This window comes from Centropristis striata, chromosome 22 (assembly GCF_030273125.1).
Source record: "Centropristis striata isolate RG_2023a ecotype Rhode Island chromosome 22, C.striata_1.0, whole genome shotgun sequence".
In the NCBI taxonomy this organism is placed as follows: domain Eukaryota; kingdom Metazoa; phylum Chordata; class Actinopteri; order Perciformes; family Serranidae; genus Centropristis; species Centropristis striata.
In genome coordinates, this window is record NC_081538.1 from 11144650 (window position 1) to 11169173 (window position 24524).

General features: G+C 37.3%; 1 protein-coding gene across 1 annotated transcript in view; it reads right to left on the reverse strand.

Moving 5' to 3' along the window:
• Positions 1–24524, reverse strand: part of LOC131960539 (protein phosphatase 1H-like) — a 36271-nt gene extending 11747 nt beyond the window's left edge. The window contains exons 1-6 of the mRNA XM_059325777.1: positions 23835–24524; positions 15289–15472; positions 8370–8744; positions 6005–6117; positions 4686–4770; positions 2688–2806 (exon numbers count right to left, since the gene is read on the reverse strand). Coding sequence (XP_059181760.1) covers positions 2688–2806; positions 4686–4770; positions 6005–6117; positions 8370–8744; positions 15289–15472; positions 23835–24070 — 1112 coding nt within the window. The 5' untranslated portion in view covers positions 24071–24524. The remainder of the gene's footprint in view (positions 1–2687; positions 2807–4685; positions 4771–6004; positions 6118–8369; positions 8745–15288; positions 15473–23834) is intronic.

A 24524-nucleotide genomic window follows, 5' to 3' on the forward strand; every position in this document is an offset into this window, starting at 1 on the left:
CAAAGCCACTGCCATCCTCCTTGTAGGTTTTGATTTGGTGTCTCATTGCTGCGTCTCTCACGAGTGCAATAACAAGTGTTTTCGTTGCTGAAAAATTTAGCGAGAGAAAATGTGGGGGAGGGGATCTTAGAGTACACGAGCAAACAACACAAAAATGGGTTCAGAAGTGCACAAATGGAAGCAGAAGATCTGAAAGCACACTTAGAAGTGGAGCTTTGATGTCAGACTGAAAGACTCCATGGCTGACGCTGATGTACTTAAACTAGCTAGATTAGACTTGGCGTCACCAGTCAGCGGAGGATATCAACAACTTCAAACGGCTTCACATCTGACCAGGGTCTGCTCCCTCTGTCAGTCCACTACTCTCTGTCCATTTGTCTTTCTCAAAGCCGAGACGTGTACTTTGTGCTGGATCAAACTAATTTATCCTCCTCATTTTATCCGGACTGTCACGGGCTGCCAAATGAGGATGCTCGTTTTCACTATTACCTTCTGTATGGCCACCAATTCACTATTTACAGCTCCTTAAGTGTATGGCAATGTTGGGTTTTACCAGTTACCTCTGCCAAGGGGGTGATGTTTTTGGCTCAGTTCGTTTGGGCATTTGTCAGCTGGATTATGGAAAAAACGATTTTCATGACATGTGGGTGCAGAGTGTAGCAACGGCCAAAGAACCCATTAAATTTGGAGCAGGGCCAGTGGTGAAAAAGGTATTCAGATCCCTTACTTAAGTAAAAATACTAATACCACACTGTGAAATTACTCCACTACTAGTAAAAGTCCTGTATTCAAAACTTGAGTGAAAGTACAAAAGTATCAGCATCAAAATGTACTTAAAGTATCAAATGTAAAAGTACTTGTTATGCAGGATGGCCCGAGTCAGTTTTAGATATTCTAAATATATTATATATAATATATTAAATATATCCTAAACATATTATTATTGATGCATTAATGTAAGCAGTGTTTTAATTTCTTAAGATAGGGCTAATTTTAACAACTTAATATACTGTTATGAGGTTTAATAAAAAAAAAAGCCTGACTTTAAATTGATCATGTTTTTATGTTGAATCTCAACCTGAAATGTAACTAAAGCTGTCAGCTAAATCTAGTGGAGTAGAAGTATACAGTTACGTAAAATAGAAATGCTCAAGTAAAGTCCAAGTATCTTAAAATTGTACTTAAGTACAGCACTTGAGTAAATGTACTTATTTAAATTCCCCCACTGCACAGAGCAGACTCTAGGCTGTGCATTGGTAAATACTAGCACAAAAACAACAAAAATAGCTGATAAGAGTTTAATTTAAGAGCTGATATCTAGACATTTTCCATGGTTTTCTTGATGATGATTATGGTTATTATCCAGAAAACCACGATAAAATGTCTAGATATCAGCTCTTAAATTACTCTAACTCTTATCAGCTATTTTTGTTGTTATCATTATATTTGTCCAAACAAATGTACCTTTAGTTGTACCAGGTATTAAAATGAACAAGAAATTGAAGAAAACAAGGGTGGTTTAATATTTTTTTCTATGACTGTATATTGCAGTGAAAACAGGCCACAACTTCAGGAGCAAAAAACAGTAGTAACAGCCCTGAAACAGCTTGGGTCCCAGAGGGTTAAATCTCATGAACACACTGAAGAATGACTTCCAAACTTGGGAAATGTTACTATCTGAGTAGCATGTGAGTGCACCACTGCTCTGCACTCTCAGAGTGCCATTCTTGTTCTCTGTTCTGTATCTAAACATCTTTTGAATTGAGACTGTTTGCCGGCCAAAACAAGCAATTTAAAGACATCACCTCAGGCACTGAGAAATTTTGATGAGCAGTTTGACCCTAGAGGAGCTCCATATGAATACTGACTTGCTCAGGGGCCCCCTTAGAAGTAGCTGCTCGCTGTAAGCAAGCCACAGCAGCCTACAGCACAGTCATTATACGTCTCTCGGTTTTCTCAAATCCCTCATAATTAATCTCCAGCTGTCTTGCTTTGTGACCCAGGCTAATTGAAAAAGTTAAAGCTATATCCAGGCCTTCAGAGCTGTGGACAAAATCTTAAAAAAATGACTCCAAACTCCTTCCTTGCTTGAAAGTACAGTAGTGTACACAGTGGCACATCCTGTCTGGCACATTTCTGCTCCTGAAGGGGATCTTATGGTGAAATATACATCACAACACACACACACAGTACAGTATGTGGCTCTGTGCCTCAGTGAGTGAGTGAGAGTGAAAGTAGCAGTAAAAGCACATCTCATTACTGGCTTCCACTGAAGCCGCAGTCAAACAGCATGGTGCCTTGCTAGCCCACAGAACACTGCACATACAGGGCCATCTCTGCTGTATCATTATATCATATCAAGTTAGGCTGCCCTCATTAGCTCTCTGCTGCTCTCTCCAGCTCTCACTGTACAGAAGAGTGAAAGTAATGGAGAGAAAGGGAGCGAGAGGCAGAGGTTCGATCAACTCTTTTTTTAGATTATGGTTCATTTATGGTGGATGCAGCTGGAGAGGGACATTTTCATTTCGCATCATAATTTGGCAGGTATCATTCGCGATGTGGCAGCTCGTTCGCATTAAGCAAGCACACATTTTGCAGATGCACCGCTCTGCCATCTCGAAATGCTTTGTCTGCTCAGTGAAAATAGTGTGTTAAAGAGATAATGAAAAAGACAGAGAAAGACTTACCATCCGTTCATGGTGAAATCTCTGTAGAGCATCCGCTTGCCCACCTCCTTCCTCTGGACTCTCCGGGGAAATTCCAGGTGCGTGAACTCATTTCCTAACAGGTGAGGCTGCATGAAACCCTGGAGGACACAATGATGGTCTCCAAGTCAGTCAAGCAGATAAATGTGTGGCAGACTTGCAGATCAAATCATCCATCAATTTGGTTTTTTTGTCACTTCACTGACTCAAGCCAGAATTTTAAGGCTGATAATATGATATTGAAAATTGAAACCATTTTGATAATATATTGGCTAGGGCTTTTGTGATTGACGAGTGCAGAAGATGAGTTGTGAAGACTTGGACTGATGATTGAGGGGTAGAGCCCATCCCTTCTTTTATTTAACATAACATTTAAAATGCCTTAAATTTAAAGTTTGGTGATTAAAGACAAACAACATAATGGAGATAATGTTCATAAACCTCACAAACCTCCCTGGCACATTCCTGTGCTGCAGTTTCCTGTTGTTAACTTGCAGACATACTGTATATGCTGATTGATCAGTGATAATATCAGCCATGCCACTTTATTGGTCAGGCGACACTGTACATAGATATCAGTGCAGGTAGGGCTGGGCAATATATCGATATAAAATATATATCAATATATTTTTAAATGTGATATGGAATTATATCAATTTTACATACATATACAAAATCTACATAAAAACACTTACAGGATTCAAATTCAGAAAATAAATTAATATAATATTTGACATTTCTGATTAGGACTGGTGTTGATTAAAAAAATAAACTATGAAACGAGAAAATAATATTAATGTAGAATATTTTTAAAGCTTGATTTTGGAGAGCACTTGGTTGAATGAGTGTGTTTAAGTGAAACCAGAGTCAAATTTATTTTTGTTTAAGACATTTTTTAATTTAAATGTGCACTCCTGTTGTTACACAGTATTTATGTTCACTTAAATAAACGGTTGGGTAACGCTTTATATTAAGGTCCTTGTAATAACCATTAATTAACAAGTAATAAGGCCCTTGTAAGTCCTTACTAGATGCTTATTAACAATATTGTGTGTTTATAAGCTTATACAAGTGTTAATAATGGCATTACAAACACCCATGACCCACCCATTATGTCTTTGTCATGCCTTTATTAATCTTATTTTGTTTGCTTATTGATATTAAAATATATTTTATGGCTCATCTATTATAAATTAACTATTAGTTAACGATGCTTTTTGCAACTCCCGGATCTAAAGCGAGAACAATGCCTTATTACTTGTTAATTAATGGTTATTAAGGACCTTATTATAAAGCGTTACCAACGGTTTCAATAAAACTACTTGTGACTTGTCATATTTGGCTTCGACTTTGACTGAACATTTGCTCTCACTTTGCGAAAAATATCAGGATATATATTGTATATCGATATTCAGCCTAAATATATCGGGATATGACTTTTGGCCCATATCGCCCAGCCCTATGTGCAGACAATATAGGCAGAAAAAAGTAGCTAGTTGTGAGTTTTCCATTGCTTCCAACTAAAGAAGCAACTAGAGAGTTTATCCAAACATCATCTTTGAGATTTATTCACCAAAAGGAACCAAAAGGAAACATGGAAGCATTACTGATTATAAAAAGGTCAATCACAGCCAGCTATTCTCAGCTTGTTGAGTGTCCTCACATTGGTCGATTGTCCCTGTTGCACAGCTCTAGAGGAAATTGTTGGACTTCAGATGCCGTGCTGATTGTGTTGCTTGTTGTGTGAACACACGTTGAGAGACTGTGGCCAACAATAAGTACTGTTTGTCAGCTCAACTAAATCAACTGGCATGGCTCTGCGAGAATAACCCTTCTGCACATTTGTCAAGATTCAGATCACATTTCAGACTGATGATGAGACTAAAGACTAGGTGTTGTACAGCTCTATCCTTTCAAGAGAAGACACATAAACCCTCTTTGTATTTCTGTGTCTAAATAGCTGGGAAAGCGTTTTCTTACCAGGAACTGGAGGCGCTGTCGCTCTGATTCCGGTGTGAACTCTGTTGACATGGGAATGATCTCATTGTTTCTAATAATGATAGCCCTGCAGAAACACAAAGGGAGTCGTTACAAATGTGTAGCCTTGTGTTTGGAAGAATGTCTCTGCCTGAGCAAACTGTCTCAGGAAATGTGAAAAGGAAAGATTTACTTTGAAAAAATAACCACAATCTAGGTTTGGAAATTAGCAATGCTAGCCATGACAATAATGCATAGATAGGAAGTGGCAAAGTTGCTTGGATTTTCTCAGGGTATCAAGTGCATAAAGGCACTAACTCTAAGTCCCAATTAGTTTCTGATAATGCCAACTGGTCATTAAAGAGACAGTCAGCTTGGTTTATTTAAACTTTTAACCCACTGAAAATCCTGTTTTTTTGTAAATAAAAAAAGAAATCAATGAATTTTGAGGCTTTTATTTTGAAATTGTCTCTTATGGAAATAAAGTAAATACCCTATTGACTTCATACAAGAAATATATGGTAACAGGATATATTTGCGCTGTTAAATTTTTTATTTTGAATGTTGTTCGTCTGGGTGTATTTAAAGGCACACTGTGTGGGAATTGTTGCTTATTGTTTTCGTGAGAAAAACATTCAGCATCCTGTATTTATTTATCTGTTGTTATTATTACTATTATTATTAATTTAATATTCTCTTCGCTTTCGCCTCGCTTTATGTTTATATTACTATATTTTATTTAAGCTATGCTTTGCTTTGCTTTTCATTTATTTACCTATTTATCTTCACTTACTAATTTATTTATTTATTTATTCATATTTTATTATTATTATTATTATTTCTTTTTATATATTTTTTTTTTAAATTTGTTTTTGGGGGTTGTCTTTTTTTCTTCTTCTGGTTTGTTGGATAACATGATGGAATTGGATAACATGATGCTGAACTTGATGCTTATGAAATGCTGATCTCCAATTTTAATTTTTTTTTTTTTAAAAAAAAACAACAATAAAAAACCCCCCAAAACATTCAAACATGGCCCCTCCTCCACAGCTAAACAAAAGTGAAAACAAAACCCTACATTGTTTTTTTTTTTTTAAAACAACTGTTCTGAGTAGTATACCTTTAATTATATGACCTCAAATGTAGCATGGAGGCCCAGGTGATCAGCTGACTACCCTCCCATAGAAGCCAATTTCCTGCTGAGGCTGGCAGGGACGGCGTCCAAGCAAAATGTACTGACATCATATGTTTTTGTGTCCCTACGGTCTACTGCGGTATAATTATCTACGCCTGCTTTACTTTAGTGGACAGAAGATACACACCTGCTGTCACCTGCATTCCCAACATAGAGTTTTCCGAGCAGGTAAACCACAACGAGAGCCGTACATCCTCCTGTGATGTTATAGACTTGCTTCTCTCTCTCAATCTGGGCATCCTGGGGAAGGCAGAAGGAAGAGACACTTGTCAATCTTTAATGAAGCATCACTTATGAAGCACAATAGAAAAAAAGCTTCATAAACCTCCCACATCCACCCACATGAAACAGTAAAAGTAAGAAACTCTACACTGCTGGCAGCCCACACAAGCAGAGGGGACATTTAAATGCATAGTTTCTGCCTTAATAACATTCATACATATAACTAAGGCTGTGAGAGAGAGATGGAGACAACTACTCAGAAAGTGAGCAAGAGGCGAGAAAATCTGATCAACTTTTTAGACAGACAGACTATGTGTGGGCTTCGTTGCAGACTATCGATCGGCTTAACCTGAACCTCTTGTTGACCGTGTGTCAGTAAACAAGAACTGGCCATGCATGAATAATGTGATATGCGAGAGGGTTTGGATATTGCCTTAGCATGTTCAAGAGGCTTATACTGATGAATGCACTCAGCACTGTTTTTCCCTGTTTCATAGTGCTTGTTATGGGTTTTGCTACTTAAAATCCTCCCTTAAAGCTTCTACAACTGGAATATAATCACATGATTGTTTCGGCATTCCAGTTTTACAGAAAAACCCTGCAGTCAGGACTCTCTGATTAGCAGTTTCTATCCTGCAGGTGGACTTTTTTTTATTTTACAAAGGCCACAGCACTTTAACTGATGCAGCGATAATCTCCTACAAAGAATGTCAAATCAAGTGTAAGAGTGCTGCTTTCTCCACTCGGGGTAAAGAGTGGCGGGGGGTTGATCTGAGAGGAGCTTTCACAGTGATCTCTTTAATCTGGGTACTGCAGGGTCCAGCTTTAATAGTGTGGGCTGTTTTCCATTGCCATCTAGTGGTAATACTGCATAGACCTTGGCTTCTAAAGACACTCAGAGCAATTTGAGAGAAACATTCAAAACAAAAGAGCGAGGGAAAATGTTAACGTTTGGGAAACATTTGGTCACATAAAAAGGCAGATTTCCCTGTAGCGGTTTCAACTAAATGCTTCCTATTAAAAAGAAAATTACTTGAGACATATTTAGTCAGATGCTGAATTGGAGCGACAGAAATTTGCAGTCTTATGTGTGTGGTTGAGTGGCGTTCAGCCTGGAGCTATCAATTCATAAGCCAGCTCTCTAAATAAACTGTAAACAGAGAAGCTAAAGGTTGTGGTTGGAGAATAATCTTTCTGTGCATCTCTGTAAAGTGTTTGTGTTGATAAATATGCATGCCCTCAGGTCACAATATCAGTGTGCATAGCATATGTTACATTATAACAGCAAAAGCTAATTCAGCAATTGATACCAGCTTTTGTTTATCTGTACTTATTTGCATGTGTTGGCTCCTTCGGTAACTGCATTTACATATCTGCTTAGTATTCATGCAAATATTTAGCGCATTTACACTGGCACTGTGCCTGCTGCCACTGCAAAAATTTACAATTTGACAGGTCATGCACTCTAGTACTAATATTTTCCTTCAAATAGGAAAATAAGGAAAACACTGTTAGATGTGTTTCCAATGCAAATAAGATACAATTCATTCAAATTTAATTAGAGGGTTGTGAAGATTACTATTACTATATTGTGAATGTGGGATGACTTCATTGCAAGATTTGTGTCAGATAAAACAATATATGAATATATAATTCATATATTGTTTTATCTAACACAAATCAACTGATTTTGAGTATAATGACAAAGTAAATGTACTCAACTAACCATCGATAAACCACTAAATAAATCTTTTAACCATCAGCTACAGAGAAACATGTTTCTGCTTATGAATTTATCTCATAAGTCAACTGTCCATGATCCTTATAATGTAGCATTATTTTGTCTATTTATCTATACATTGTTTAGTCTGTTAAAAAGTCAGAAAACTGCTTTGCAGCCATGGATGACAAACTCTTATAAAAAGTCTTATTTTCGTTTCATAAGTACCTCATACAACCCCACTTCAAAAAATCCGGACTGTCCCTTTAAGGTGAATATTTTCAGGTATAGAGGGGAAAATAACATAGTTTGATTATGCTGATAATGCGATGATGACAAGGTCAAAGATCCCTGCAAGATGAAAATGAACACTTCTCTTCAAACTGACCTTACTAGATAACTTTTACTACTTAAGCGTCTCAGCCAAAAGCATAAAGTGTAAGGTAATAATGCATGACAGACAGAGTGGTTTCCGTCGAGCGTGAAAGCTTTCAGCAGCGATCAGGATGAGTGGGCTGAGATTCATGGTGACCTTGCACCTGTCTCTCACCATCTCTTTGAAGGCGTTCTCTATGGCCCCTATCACCAGGCTCTCATGCTGGATCTTCTTCTCCGTGAAGAAGCGCGGGGGAGGCGGCGGGGTGTTGCACGGGGAACCTGGAGCACCTGCGGCCCCGCGCAGAGAGGCGGCCCGGGTCAGGGCTCGATGAGGCCCCGGGGTGTTTCCCTGGAGGTAGGGGTTGTTGTCGGGCTCCTCGCCCAGGACAGTCGGGGGCAGGGAGGCCAAGTTGCGTAGGATCTCGATGACGGCCTGGAGCTGGCAGGCGATGTGGTGCTGCAGTAGGCGGGCGGCGACAACTGCTGCACCTGAGCCGGCGTGGCCATCGAACAAGGCCCAGTAGTGGAACACCAGCCCCTCACTGTCCTGCAGAGAGACGCAGATACAGGAGTATCTCTATAAATTAGAATATCATAGAAAAGTTTATTTTTGTCAGTAATTCAATTCAATAGTGGAAATAACATATTATATAGATCCATTACACACAGAATGAAACATTTCATGTATTCATTCATTTAATTTCTTCATTTAATGAAGACCTAAAATTTAGAATAGAATAGAATCTTTAATGTCATTATGTACAACGAAATTCATTTGTGCAACGACTAAAAACAATGCAGTACAAGCAATCACAACACAATCTCTTCCACATGACAATAAAATACATACAGGATACTACAACTAAAAACTTAAAACATCAACAAGTTGAAGCCTCAGATATCATCATCATCATCATCACCACCACCAGGGAGCAGAGGAGCAGCATCAGAGAAACCGATTTAAGCTACTAGCCCTATATTGCACAATCCAGAGGGGTTAAAAACTATATGCTGGGCACCGGAAGGCAGTATCTATTAACCACACTGATGGCCCTAGGAAAGGAGCTGTTTTGCAGCCTCGATGTGCGCGCTTTTAAGGCCCTATAGTGCCGACCGGGTGGGAGCAGGGAAAAGGGGTGGTGTGCGGGGTGGGTTTTTCACAATGTTGTGTGCCCGCTGTATAAATATAATATGACAAAAGACCAATTTTAAAAACTATGTTAAATATGGAAATGTTGGCCTCTGAATGTCCATCTATATCAGTAGTTCTCAACCTTTTTGAGTCGCGACCCCCAATTTAACATGCATGTTGTCCGCGACCCCTGCTCACTGAACGGAATCTCACATGCACAGTTCAGATCACCCAAAAAAGAAACAAAATGACCAAAAAAAGGAAACAAAATGACCAAAAAAGACACAAATTGACAACAAAATGATCAAAAAAGACACAAAATGACCAAAAAAGACATAAAATGACCAGAAAAGACACAAAATGACCAAAAAAAAGACAGAAAATGACCCAAAAAAGAAACAAAATTACCAAAAAGACAGAAAATGACCAAAAAAGGAAACAAAATGACCTAAAAAGACACAAATTGACCACAAAATGATCAAAAAAAGACACAAAAAAGAAACAAAATAACCAAAAAAAAGACATTAGGTGACCAAAAAGACTAAAACACATTAACACATGAACACTTTAACACAGTGGAGACAGAGTTGACTTCCGAAATGATTTGGCGACCCCCAGAAATCATCTCGCGACCCCAATTGGGGTCCCGACCCCAAGGTTGAGAATAGCTGATCTATATGACTCAATACTTGACTACTGGAAATTGACTTTTCCATCATATTCTAATCTATTGAGATGCACCTGTACATATAGATTTATTTCCGATCTAATGACAACAGCATGCAATCACACAGCTAATTAACAGCTGAATTGAACATAATCATATTCAGCCACACAATCATTATAAAAATGATAAAGGGATTATACTATTTTGGAGCTCGAAAAATGCATACTTCACACCCACTAATCAGTATCCACCCACTGTCTGTCTGTCACTGCCGGATCAGAATTTCCACAGAGGCTCTATAAGAAATTGAACTCTCAAATGTACGGCTGCTCTGGATAAAAGCGTCTGCTAAATGACATTGTAGAATTTTAGAAGATCATTACTTAGACCCATTACTTGATTTAAAGCCAAATTCACCGGTGTTACTTATAAACAATGCTTCACATAAGGAGTCAGTGCCACAGAAATCCTCAAGTGCTAATTTACATACAATAAATTGTCTTGGCTGCCTAGACATTTCTATCTAAAACTAAAACACACCCAGATGTAACATTTTCTTCAACAAGTCTATAATTGAAAAAAAGAAACTCCCACTATGACTCATTACTACCACTACAACTTTACTTTCTGAGGAACAGGAACCATTGAGCCAACTGTGAGATAGTTTTCAGTGGAAATCTCTTTGATTCAGGCCAAACCAACACAGGGGACAAAGTGATGCAAACAAAGAATAAAAATTGCAACATGCCTCCCATGCTGTTAACTATAACAACCTGGTAGTCCTTGGCAATAATGAACTGTATTCCAGTAAAGGCAGTGAGTGTCGGTACTCACAGCTGGAGGGAGGACAGGCTGAATAATTGTAGGACATAATGTCCAGGTGTAATTATTTTTGATATTGTGTAAACTTACTCAGTGCAGAAAAAATATCCAAAAATAGCTGAGGCCACATATGTAAAAAAAAAGAAAAAAAAAAAAGCAAGCAACACCACTCAATCCTATAGCAACTACTAAAACACTGCAGTAAATAAAAATCCTGGCGCTGGCCATGACCACGGTACTTAATTCAGAAGAGCATTTGACACATATTTAGCTTTAACAAATATTGTGCATCCTGTTATTTGTCCATATTATGATTTTTGATCAAATTATTATTAATTGTTCACCGCCTTAAACAAATGAGTCAAATTGATATGAATCAATATTGAGTCAATAATTATTCTACTGCCTTTTCATTTTGAAGTATTGATAAATTGTACTTTAAAAAGGGTAATTTATGGTCATTTTAGGTTCATACTTTTGAAAATGTTTCATTTCTAGGCGATAACTTTGAAATTGTCTCATATGATATGTAGTAAATACCCTATTGACTTAAAACAAGAAACATATGGTAATATTTATTGGGTTCTTTTTTCCCCCTTTTGCTAGAATATGTTTTCATGCTTTAATGTTTAAAAAACAGTATTTTTCTTATACCGTCTGTCTGAATATACCTGTATTCACCCAAATACATTCATGGAAAAAATGATTAGACCACGCTTGTTTTCTTCAGTTTATTGTTCATTTTAATGCCTGGTACAACTAAAGGTACATTTGTTTTGACAAATTAAATGATAACAACAAAAATAGCTCATAAGGGTTTAATTTAAGAGCTGATATCTAGACATTTTCCATGGTTTTCTTGATAATGATTTTTGTTATTATCAAGAAAACCATGGAAAATATCTAGATATCCGCTCTTAAATTAAACTCTTATCAGCTATTTTTCTTGCTATTATATTTGTCCAAACAAACATTTGTCCTTTAATTGTACCAGGCAATTAAAATGAACAATAAATTGAATAGAAATGGCTGTCTAATATTTTTTTCCATGATTGTATTCAAATACCCGAAATACTACAATTTATCCAAATGATCTTAAAAAATAATGATGGAAAACTTCTCCTCCAACTCATCATTACCATACTCAGACTAAAATAGTATTTTGTCTTTTAAATGTGACATTTGAAGTCGAAAAAAAGCCTTAAAGCTTAATGAGTAATGCTGCTGGCTGGACTTGTAGTATGTGTGAGTGAGTCATCTATGGGAGGAGAGACCCAGGAGATAACATCATGACTCATCCCGTCCCATAGTGTTGGGAAACTGCAGAGGTCAAACCTCCTTATATCTTCTCCTCCATGGCAGGAAAAGCACAAGGCCCGCTGTCACACTTCTGTCCACCTTAAATATACATTATTTTTCCAGTTAAGCTTAGTGTTTTTCTGCTGTTAATTCTGCCCCGTCAATAGCCTGGGTATACCCATACTGCCTTGCGCATTGAATTTCATTTTGAACCTCCAGGCAGTCTGGCAACCAGGGCCGTTTCTTAGCCCTGTTTTAGGGATCCAATCACAGAGCGGGGAGGGACGGCAAGAAGATGACGCGTACTACTCGGCAGATGGAAGCTTGTAGTTTTCTTACGGATCCAACATGGCTGCAGCAGACGCGAAACTCTCTTTAGCTGTAGATGGTGTTTTAAATAGTTTAGAGCGAAAGTTGATTTTAAAAGATGAACAACGTTTGACTTTACACTCCTGTTTCACCACAAAAAAAGGATGTTTTAGCCTTGCTTCCGACAGGATTTGGGAAAAGTCTAATCTACCAACTAGCGCCGCCACTAGCGCCGCTACTAGCCCTGCCACTAGCCCCGCCACTAGCGCCGCTACTGTAACGCTGGTGATCTCGCTACGAGCCGGGGGACAGCGGAGCCGCCGAGAGACCCGCAGCAGCTTGTTAATTGCCCATAAAATCAGTGGATGTGTGTGGCTGAATGACATTAGGGGGAATAAGGCGTGAAAATAAATAATCTTGCAGAAAGCGAGAACTGGAGAATCAAAGCAGCAAGCAACACTCTCACAGACACACACACACACACAACAAACATCAATTTCTGTCGCTCTACATGCGTCATCTGGTATAACTGATACGATTGGCTAAGAGCTACCTACAGACGCTTTTGATAGACATTCTAAGCGTCCAATAAACAGCTCTGGAGGATCGTAAACCACACCTCCTCTACGGAGAAATGAACGGCTGGTTTTCAGACTAATCTCATTTGTGATTAGTCTGATGTTAGCCAGGCTACCCCGTCAAAAGCTACCTAAGTAGATTCACAATTACGATTTTGGACATTTTGAGCTGGCTCATCGTTCCCAACTGACCTCAGTGCAAGTTTCGACACGCAGCGCAGGGTGAATAAAAAGACTCCGGGCGTCAACTGTTGGAATTTTTTCAGTGAATTCCCAAGTGACATAAATGACGATCTGTCTGATCTACTTCCTCCTAGAAAAAACTCAGTGTTTGTGTGCAATGTTTTTTCCATGATGAATGCTGTCATTGTCAGCTGTGGCTGGTTTCACTAGTTTCACTAGTTTTCACTAATTTTTCTTAGTTTAGTTTACATGACAGGAGGATAAAACATTTCAACATAGTTTATATTTTTAAAATAATTAATTTTAATTTATTATTTTTATATTATTAACCTAAATGTATACAGTTGTGTATAATTACATATTATTTTATTTATTTATGTAATTTTTACACTTATTTTTATTGTTTTTTAAGTTGAATTAAAGGTAAAGTAAAATCCACAGTAAAAACAAAAGACAGTTTAAATTAAAAACATTTACATTTTAAAGTATAATAACCAACTAAATGTACTCAACTAACCATCAAAAAACTACTAAATAAATGTACTATCTTTTAACCATCAGCTACAGAGAAACATGTTTATGCTTATGAATTTATGTCATAAGTCAACTGTCCATGATCCTTATAATGTGTGATTATTTTCTTGATTAATCTTAACATTGTTCAGTCTGTAAAATGTCAAAACTGCTTTGCAGGCAAGGGTGACAAATTCTTATTAAAAGTCTTATTTTCATTAAAACCCAGCGAAATTAAGTGTGCAGATATTCTGTGCATATTATTATTTTATTTATTGATATAATGTTTACATGTATTATTTGTTTGTTTTTCAACTGAATTAAATGTAAAGTTAAAAAAATACATTCAATAAATAAATGCATATTTCCAAAGTCAATGCAAAATTGTGGTAAACAATTGTGATCTCAATATATATATCAAAAACAATTGTGGTTATGATTTTTGCATTTATCAAGCAGCCTGAAGGGACAAGAAAAGTTCATAAAAATGATGTTGATGGGAACATCTGATTCATTATGTTTAGAGTTTTAGACGTCATCTTGGTTTTTCATTCATTCATTCATTCATTCATTATCCCTAACTGTTTACCTGAACTTGTGTTGTTGGGATCTTGTTTTTTAATTCCTGATATTTTATTAGCAAATAGATAAACAATATCAAAACAACCTCTTGAATAATTAGGAAAAAAAAACTTACTTTAAAGTTATTAAATGATAGAAATAATGGTTAGTTGCAGCCCTGGACACATCAATTTTGTTTTCAAATTCAGATTTACTCTCCATGCCACCACTAAACACACTACAGGAAGAAATGCTCCAGGTTGCACATAAAGAGCTCTCCATATACGGTACTTGATGTCACCTCCAACTGTTTACTGCTGAGCAGCTCCAGTAGTCAGGTCACTGCTCCCTGTGTGTGTATCCATGTGTATGCCTGTGAGCTACACTGTTTATAACTGCATCGTGCATACACTGCATACCATTTGTGCATTGGATGGAATGTGTGTATGTGTATAATAATAATTCAACAGAAAACTAGTAAAGAAAAACTGTTTGCATTTAAATAAATAATATAAAAATAGATCAAAAATAAATAAAATCAACTATGTTGTAAAATGAGTACACTTACTAAACACCTACTTAAATATATTACATATATAAAAATAATCAAATATATTTTAATGCACTTCAAAAACCTACTGTAAACTTGTAAACATATAAAAAAAACCTTTTTCCAGTCAGATGAAATGGAAGAATGGAAGAAAGCAGTCTGTTGTAAAGTAAGGGGTGTTGGATTAATATCATGAGACAAAACGAGAGCTCATATTAAACAGAACACAGCACAATAATAGTTATATTTTGATTATATTTTTAGAATCGTTGGAAGCCAAATTTGTCATTTGATTAATTATCCACCACCTATTATGTGGACAACGAATTAATAAAAAACTTTTTATTTTTAACCCAGTTTAAGTGTACATTTGTTTGGCCATTTTGCTTTAGAGGACTGCAGTGGAAATCCCATAGACAAGAAGTCCTTTCAAATTTATTTTTCAAAATTCGGCAATATCTGTGTGTGCCCTCTTACCTCTCCCAGCTTGCCGTACTCCATGCGGAGGCCCTCTCCGTTGGGCAGGGAGTTGCGTCTCTTGGCTGTTGGGGTCTTGCTGGGCGTTGACGGAGGGCAGTAGCTCATTGGCCGCCTCCTTGCTATGACCACCTCGCAGCAGGCCTGGTCCTCATTCAGGGCACTCTTACCAGCATTAATCACCCTGGAAAAAAGGCATGATATATACAGTTGAAACCAGAAGTTTACATACACTATATAAAAAGACATTATGCTTTTTTTCTCAATGTCTGACATGAAATCAGACAATCATTTTTCCTGTTTTAGGTTCCGTTAAGAAGAAGAAGAAGCCATTACTCCTAAAGAAACATAAAACAGCCAGTGTCTCTAATTAACTCAAATGTTGTCAATGAACCTATCAGAAGCTTCCAAAGACATGACAGCATCATCTGGGCTTTCCCAAATAGTTTCAAGGCATAATAATGTTAGTGTATGTAAACTTCTGACTTTGAAGAAAGTAATAAAAAATTGTCTAAAAAAATCCTTCTCTCATTATTCTGGCATTTAGCAAATAGAAATAATTTTGGTAATCCTAACGGACCTAAAACAGGAAAAATGATTGTCTGATTTCATGTCAGACAGTGAGAAAAAAAGCATATGTGTCTTTTTATATAGTGTATGTAAACTTCTGGTTTCAACTGTAGGTTGATTCATATTTTACACTAGGACTGTTTCTGGCCATTCAGAGGTCCTATTACATAAAATAAGCCATTTGACAGCATACTTTCTGCATTCATGTTTTCCACATAAAATGTAGCTACAAGCAACAGATGCACCACTTGCTGTGGTTTCCCAGTCTGACAGCTGTGGTCTGGAACAACAATGAATGAAAGCCGACATCAGATGCTTTTTGTTGGATGAAACGATGCTGCAGTCTTTCATGGTTATTATGGCTCGCTGCAGGATCACAACAATTAGTCCGAGCCGCAGCCTGTGGTTTTTATCAGCACACCCAGCCACACAGCTGTCCCTGTATGTTTCATGTTCCTGATGAGGATCAAACAGGAGAGCTTGTTTGTGGTCCTGCTCTGCCGGGTGTGTCCTGATGCATCGGGACAGACGCTTCTGGGTAAATGTGAGGTCTTTGTTTGTGTGAATATACATGCCCAAAGCTGCATGTGTGTTGCCACATTCATCTTTATTTGTCCTTTGTTTAACCTGACAGACCACAGAGAGATGAAACCCAGTAATGATCAAAGACAGCCACACAATGGCTGTCTGGCTTGAATAAAGTGATATGTCTTATTTCCATTTTAACATTTTGAAATTTTGAAATAACTGTTTTGAGATGGTCACAAGTCACAAATAACTATTAAAGAATATTAAAATGATTATAGATTAGAGCAAGACAGATAACTGTTGACTGCAATTAGCAGATATTGGCCTATAATAGATTTATTGGTATCTATCGGTATCGGTGCGCTATGCACATATATGAAAATGTATTTTTACAGAACATACATTGCAGAATATTATGGTTTAGAAAATTTAGCTATGGTCTAACCAAGTTCATTCCATGTTAAAAAATGAATTGTATTGGGTACCATATTGATAATTAATGGGGGGTTTTCCACTCTAAAATTGGTATCTGCCTCATGAATTCCTTAAGACAACTTGAGAAAGTTGAATGTTTTTATATAAATAATAATAAAATACATAACCAAAACAGTTTTCATATGGGCACATATCTGAAAACATGTACACTGATAGCATTATATACATATATGCCTGTGTTCATTAAAAATGAATGTATTGGAAACCATATTGGTAATTAATGGGTTTTTTTTCACTCTAAAATTGGTTTCAGCCTAAAAAATTCCATAGCAGTCTCACCTGATTATACATACAAAGTAACATTTTCAACCAATTCTTGAAATGACAGATATGCTTGTTGTATGCCCATGTCAGCCAAAGAACCCCAAATTTCAACTCAATTTACAACACCCAATATAAAGTTTTAAAGTGTTTTTATTATAGCTAAAGAAAGCTGATGTAATTGAGCTACCAATAAATGGTTAAAAAATCAGGATTGCGGAGGCAGCTCCAATGAGCCTAGCCTGTCAGACAGACGTCTCTGGAGGCTGTTGTGAATGTGTGTGTGAGTTTAGAAATTGGCATGCCTATTTATAGACACAGACTGGATGTTTTCCACTGGCAACATCAATGTCTGGGTTTTTTTTTTTTTTTGCCTCAAATGCTCATTAACCTTCGATAGAAAGAGGAAGATAGGGAGAGACTCACGGAGAGAAACAGAGAGAAATTGTCTTCGTGTAGTTTCCACTGCAGATTATGTAGTCAGGCTGCTTGATTACGGTAAAAATCATATTATAAAATTAAATATATGATTATTTATTGAACTTAAATAATGATAATATTTAACAGAAAACTAGTAAAGAAAAAAGTATATATATATACATACAGTATGCATTGAAAAAAATAATATAAAAAATTAATAAAAATAATAATAAATATGATGAGTACACTTGCTAAACACCTATTTAAATATATGACATGTATACAAATAATTCAAATAAATTTGAGCAAAATAAAATTATATCAAACATATTGAAATGCATTGCAAAAACCTACTGTAAACTTGTAAACAAAGAAAAACAACAATAAAACAACATTTTTCCAGTCAGCAGAAAAAAGAAAGAAGCACCCTGTTGTAAAGGAAGGGGTGTGTTGGATTAATTTCACAAGACAAAACTAGAGTATCTTATTAAACAGAACACAGCACAATAATAGTTTTTTTTGTTATGTTTTTAGAATTGTTGGAAGCCAAATTTGTCATTCGATTAATCACCCATCACCCATTATGTGCTGATTAAATGGGAGGACAACATATCAAAAAAACACTTTATATTTTTAACCCAGTTTAAGTGTACATTTGTTTGGCCATTTCGCTTTAGTGCACTGCAGTGGAAGTCCCATAGACAAGAAGCCCTTTCAAGTTTATTTTCAAAAATCGGCATTCTTGTCTGATCAGTGTTCAAAACAAGAACAACATTTAATATTTATAGGATGCAGCTTTTTGGACCTCATGCTGAGTCTTTTTCAACTACAGTTTGACGATTAAAGTGCTCCACTAAAACATGGTTAATTGGCCCCTGCTGGTGTTCTACACTGTTCTAATTTCCCCTTTGGATATGGCAACAACAGCCAATAAGCTGCACCAGGCACTGCCATGTCTGGTGAAGTATTTGTTATAACTGTGCTACCAACTTCCATAAAGAGCAATTTGTTAACAACAGAGCTGGTTGCCATGCTAAGTCCTGTGGTATTGAGGGAGCGTCTGAGCTAAACCTGGCTCTGCTTTCTTTAGAATGTGTCGTATGCAGTTTAAAATCATCATATCCACAGGGCTGGTCCTCACTACGATTACACAGCTCTGCTTTCAAACTGAATATGCTACCACAACACCCATAATCATAGTACAAAATGAGTTATTACGGTCATAAAACACAGACATCTGGAAAGTCTCTGTATTCTTTATAAAATCTGCTGTCAACAAACACAGTAATGTGATGTGCTGCGTATGCGTCATTAAGGCTGGGCGATATATTATATATTATAGGCCGATATATTTAGGCTGAATATCGATACAAGATATATATCCCGATATTTTTATCGCAAAGTGAGAGCAAATGTTCAGTCAAAGTCAAATATGACATGTCACAAGTAGTTTTTTTTATATTGTTTATTTAAGTGAACATAAATACTGTATAACAAGAGGAGTACCTTTTTTTTTGTTCAAAGCTCCAGATTTAAATAAAAAACATCTTAAATAAAAATAGCCTATGAAATAAAATAGGCCAATCTTTTTCTGAAATAATTATATTTGTATGGGAAAAGAATAACAACAGTACAAAAGAACTAAATAAGACAAACTCTAGTAAGGGCAGCATTTATATATAAAGAAAGAAAAAATCAAACTATATCGATATATGCGATATGGTCTAATTACATATCACATTAAAAAATATATCGATACATTTTTTAGGTCGATATATCACCCAGCCCTATGTGTGACCATGTCCTGCTGATTTTAGATGAGTGTTTGAAAAATTACACATTTATATGAACTTTTGAACCCTAAAACTATATGCAAAAACACTCCACACATTTCATGAATACAAGGCATGAAAGAGGTCCAATCAATACTGGATCACTCTGTTACTCTACTTGCTGCTAGGTGCAGCTGGTGCCACTGTGTGTGTGTGTGTGTGTGTGTGTGTGTGTGAAAGTGCTCTTGCATGTAATTTGTCCTCATTTCACAATTTGCAAGAAGAATGAGAGTCATTTTATTTCCCTGCCAATCAATTTTTTTTTTCTTTCATTCGGAACAATTAGCTTTCCTCCCATTAGGAACAAAACCTAATTTTCCCCTCCATTGTCAGACTTCTAATGCCCTCTTTGTTTCTCTACCCTCAGCAACAGATTCTGGGCCAGACATTAGCCCCAAGGATGAGATAATTATTTGGTGAAGCACAATGGTTCATAGCTTTGCCTCCGTTTAACTCGGAACATCAAAGGAACAATAACAGCGAAAGAGCGAAATGCTAAAACAGTCCAATTGTAGTACTTTTTCTTGAGGGTTTGGTCGGGATTGCAATACCACCTGAATGTAGGAAATAAGAAAATAAAAATACAAATTGAGACCGTTTGAATGGAATGAACAGATGTGTTTATCTTCGAAATGTAGTTCTACTGAGAAGATCATCGCTAAAATGTAATAATAACGGAAGATTAAACTTATGATTTTTTATATCTTTTTAACTTGATTTCAGACAGTGATGGACAAAAACACCTACTCATTTCTAGGCTCTGAGCATTCATTTTGCTAGCTGAAATAATAACTGACACTGCCCCATTTCATCTGCTAAATTAGCTACATAGTTTAGCTAAAAAATGCAATGCTTAATTGACTTAAAAATGACTGCAATTTAAATGAGAATCCTGTAAAGTGGTATATACAACTGTATAGATTATATATATACAGTAATGCAAAAAATTATCAAACCATTGTCTTCTTCAATTTCTTGTTCATTTTGAATGCCTGGTATGACTAAAGGTAAATTTTTTTGTTCAAACGTAATGATAACAAAATTTGTATGTAATTGGTGGCTTCAAAGGCTATTTCATGCTAAAAGACTGAGGCTAAAGCTGCGTCATACATACAAAATTTGCTTAGCTAGCTAAAAGCATTAGATTTAAGCACGGCCCATCCGGGGCGGTGGGCTGAGATAAGATGTTGATTCAGGACTTCCCTGAAATCTCAAAACATCAGATGGAAACAAATCCCGGAAATTAAAGACCATGAGTCATACCTCACATGAGTGAACAGAGAATAGAAAGGTGGGGTCCCTCGCTGTTCTGACCAAAGCATTTGTTCTTTCTTGTCAATCGACTCTGTATTTTGATATTTTTTCATTAAATTCCACACAAGGCTGTGTCTCAAGAACTAATCGTGACGTCCATTGATTTCTCAAGATTTTCTTCAAAAGTCAAAGGATTATTTTAGCCCTCTATGGCAACCACAGAGGACAAGTTAGCCGTTAGTAAGCTAATGTTAAAAAACTGTACATGCTAGTTGCGGCTGCTACTGTTAGCTATGGACAGTTGCTGTTCAATGAACGGTCAATTAAACAGCACCACATCAAAAGATTTGTCTTGATGACTTTACATTTTCTTCGAATTAGCTTTATTCCTAAATGGAAAGAAAAGGAAAACTTGTGTTTATGTTGTGAGCAGTAAAGAGTCTGAGAGGGAGGAGAGGTGAGAGCCAACATGGCTGCTGTAATGAAAACACAGGAGGCTTTAATTACAGATGAATGCCGGTATGAGCTGAACTCATTAACCACACCGGTCCCAAAGAGACACTTCATGCCTGCTCTGAGTATCTGTGTGTGTGTGTGTGTGTGTCTGTGTGTGTGTGTGTGTTCTTGTACTTCCTACATAGTGAGGACCGGAACACGTTTTTAACCAACAGAGTGAGGAAATTTCGGCCGGTCCTCACTTCTTTAAAGGCTCGTTTGAGGGTGTGTGTGTGTGTGTGTGTGTGTGTGTGTGCCTTAAGAGACCGAAAGAAAGAATGATGTGACCAAAGACCTGATTATCAAACAGTTTCAGTAGTATCCAGTGAGAGAGAAGAGAGAAATTTTTAACAACAAATGTGTGTGAACAACTTTAAAGGATACAGAATGGGAACAAACTTTTTTTTTGCAAAATAACTGTTCAAAGGACCTCAACTTTACGGAAGAACTATTTAAAAATATTCAAATGTTATCTGCTCTTCTGGAAGGAAAGCAGTAGTGGTTTCACAGATATCTAGAAACGATTCAATAAATATCCTCAGTTGCACACTTCTCTCTTTATCTATTATTTACTTATTAGGGAGCTTGTTGAAAATGATTAATGAGCAATTATTTTCTTATTTGTTCCTTGATAATGTCTCAACATTCTGATATGCCTTATATTGAAATGTTAACCACACATTATCAGGGTGGAGAAACAGGTTGTCATGTTGGAATTTATTCATTATATATTAACCAAGGGTGGGAACAGTGGCTATAGTACTGTATCTAAAAAACCTTTGACCTGCATATTTTTCAGACATTTTTTTCCCTTGATAATAAACAAATGCAGCAAGTTAACTATATATTGCTGTAGTCAGGTTGTACGTCTTGTGCCAAGATTTTATTCTACAGATGAGGTCTTATTTTGTCTCTATGTTAGGCCCTACTCCACAAATTATTCAGATTATTTTCTTGATTTTTTTGTTTTTCGTCTACAGAAAATAGTGAAAAATGTCAATCCCAGTTTCTAAAACTTAACATATCCTGAAATTAAGATGAGTCAACTTGTAATACACCCATGTACTGTAGTCTGCTGTTAATTGGAGGAGTCACGATTCAACAAAACTTTCAAATTTAAGGCCATAATTTGATAAAATTTTGATTGAAACATACCTTTTTTCCAGGCTATGCCACTGACTTTATTCGTGAGGATCAACATTCATTGGTTATCATTGGTTTTTATGGACATTTTTATTGGAATGTATTGGAATTTAAACGTAATTTATAACAACAACTTATTTCAGCAGTCACTTGAGCAAACCAAACATCAGAGAATCTCAGACCCTGCTTTTGATTTGATAAACTGAACGCTCATTTCAAACAGTTTTCCATTTAGAAGTGAAATTGTGGCAGCTCTTATTGATTAACCGCCCATCCTCCTCACACTGACAGAGCTTTTTTGAATCAATGTGGTGATGCACCATTATTCCATTACACAAATGCAGTGCTAAATGCATTTCCTCATGGGATAATGTCCTGGCTCTCTCTGTGCATTTCCATCAGACTTGTGAAGCCGTGACTGTGCAAAGGTAAAACTGCTGTGTAAAATGTGACATGACAGTTCTCTGCTCGGCCCTGCTGATGCTGGCAGAAGTAGCCACGACGACAGACATAAACTGCAACAAACTCTTCACTTAAGTGCATTAAAGACCAGTCAGCAATCTGGGGTCAGGAAAGCAAAGCCAGAATTTGAGGCTGCATCTTTCTGAACTGGTTTAGCTAGAGGCTATTAGCATGCAATCACACACTGACCCACAGCAAGCCATAAATAGAGTCTACAGTTGTAGACTAATACCCAGATGCTGCTGGTACAGTAGAGGGTGCATCATCCTCTTGCACGTGAGAACCAGCTTGAGCTCTCTGAGTGCTGTCAGCACGATCTGTAAATATCATATAAAGTAGGGCTGGGCGATCTATCGATATAAAAGATATATCGATATATTTCTAAATGTGATATGGAATTAGACCATACTGCATAATAGTTCGATTTTTTTTCTTTCTTTATATATCCATGCTGCCCTTATTAGGGTTTGTCATATTTAGTTCTTTTTCAATGTTCGTTATTCTTTTCCAATATAAATACACTTATTTCGGAAAAAAGATTGGCCTATTTTATTCCATAGGCTATTTTTATTTAAGATATTTTTTATTTAAATGTGCACTTTATGGAGCTTTGATTTTTTTTAAAAAAGGTACTCCTGTTGTTATACAGCATTTATGTTCACTTAAATAAACAATATCAATAAAACTACTTGTGACATGTCATATTTGACTTTGACTGAACATTTGCTCTCACTTTGCGCTAAAAATATCAGGATATATATGGTATATTGATATTCAGCCTAAATATATCGGGATATGACTTTTGGTCCATACCGCCCAGCCCTAATATAAAGCTTGGAGAGCAAAAGGATGCTGAGCCACGTTGGAGATGAATGTAGGTCACAACAGGTGCAGGTCTGCCCCCCTGGTCCATGCTCCTCATTTGTATTTGAGTGTGCATATCTAGCTGAAAATCCCTGAAACAAACTGTTGTGATGGACACCTGCAAACACTTAGGCCTCCATAAGACTGGCTGCAGATGCTTTACATTATGATGACACATAAACAACAGCTTTAAGGGTAGTCAGTTGTCTTCGGGTTACTTACTCAGCGTATCCGGTGGCCCACGGTAATCTCCTTGTTTCCTTCAGGATGAGGATGGGCCGAGCTATGTGATCCGCGGAGCACTCGATCTCATCCGGGGACAGTCCAAGGAACTCAGGTCTCATATAGGGGAATTTCATGGGCAGCTCGGAGCCAGTGTTGCCCCCTCCGCCGGAGCTGCCCCCGGCCATGATTCCGCCCATGAATCCGGCCACTGCGGACTTGACCCGGGTGAGCATGTTGGTGGCGCGTCGCGGCGGGGTGTCAGTCGGCCGGTGCGCGGCGCCGCGGCTCCCTTTCCCCGGATTCCCCCCCAGTTCGGCCGCGCTGGTCGACGACAGGCTTGATGGAGAACAAGAGGCGGCGGCGGAGGTGGAGGAAGAGGAGGAGGAAGAGGAGGAGGAGGACCTCAGATGGTTAAAGCTTCATTCATTTAGCGCGGAGACAACAGCCGCAGCCGGAGGAGAGGATGATGGAAACAGCTCCGATGCATTCGGTAAAACCTTGCACACCCATGGACAGTCATTGATAACAGCTCGGCCGTCGTGAACGCGGAAATACACTGAAGATTAACGGGTCATGTGACGCAACCATGGATGCACACTGCAAAAAATGTTAATTCACCCATGGTGTCCAGGTTTATGTTCACTTTTAAAGTGAATTGTAAAAGCATACAATTATGAACAGTCATGG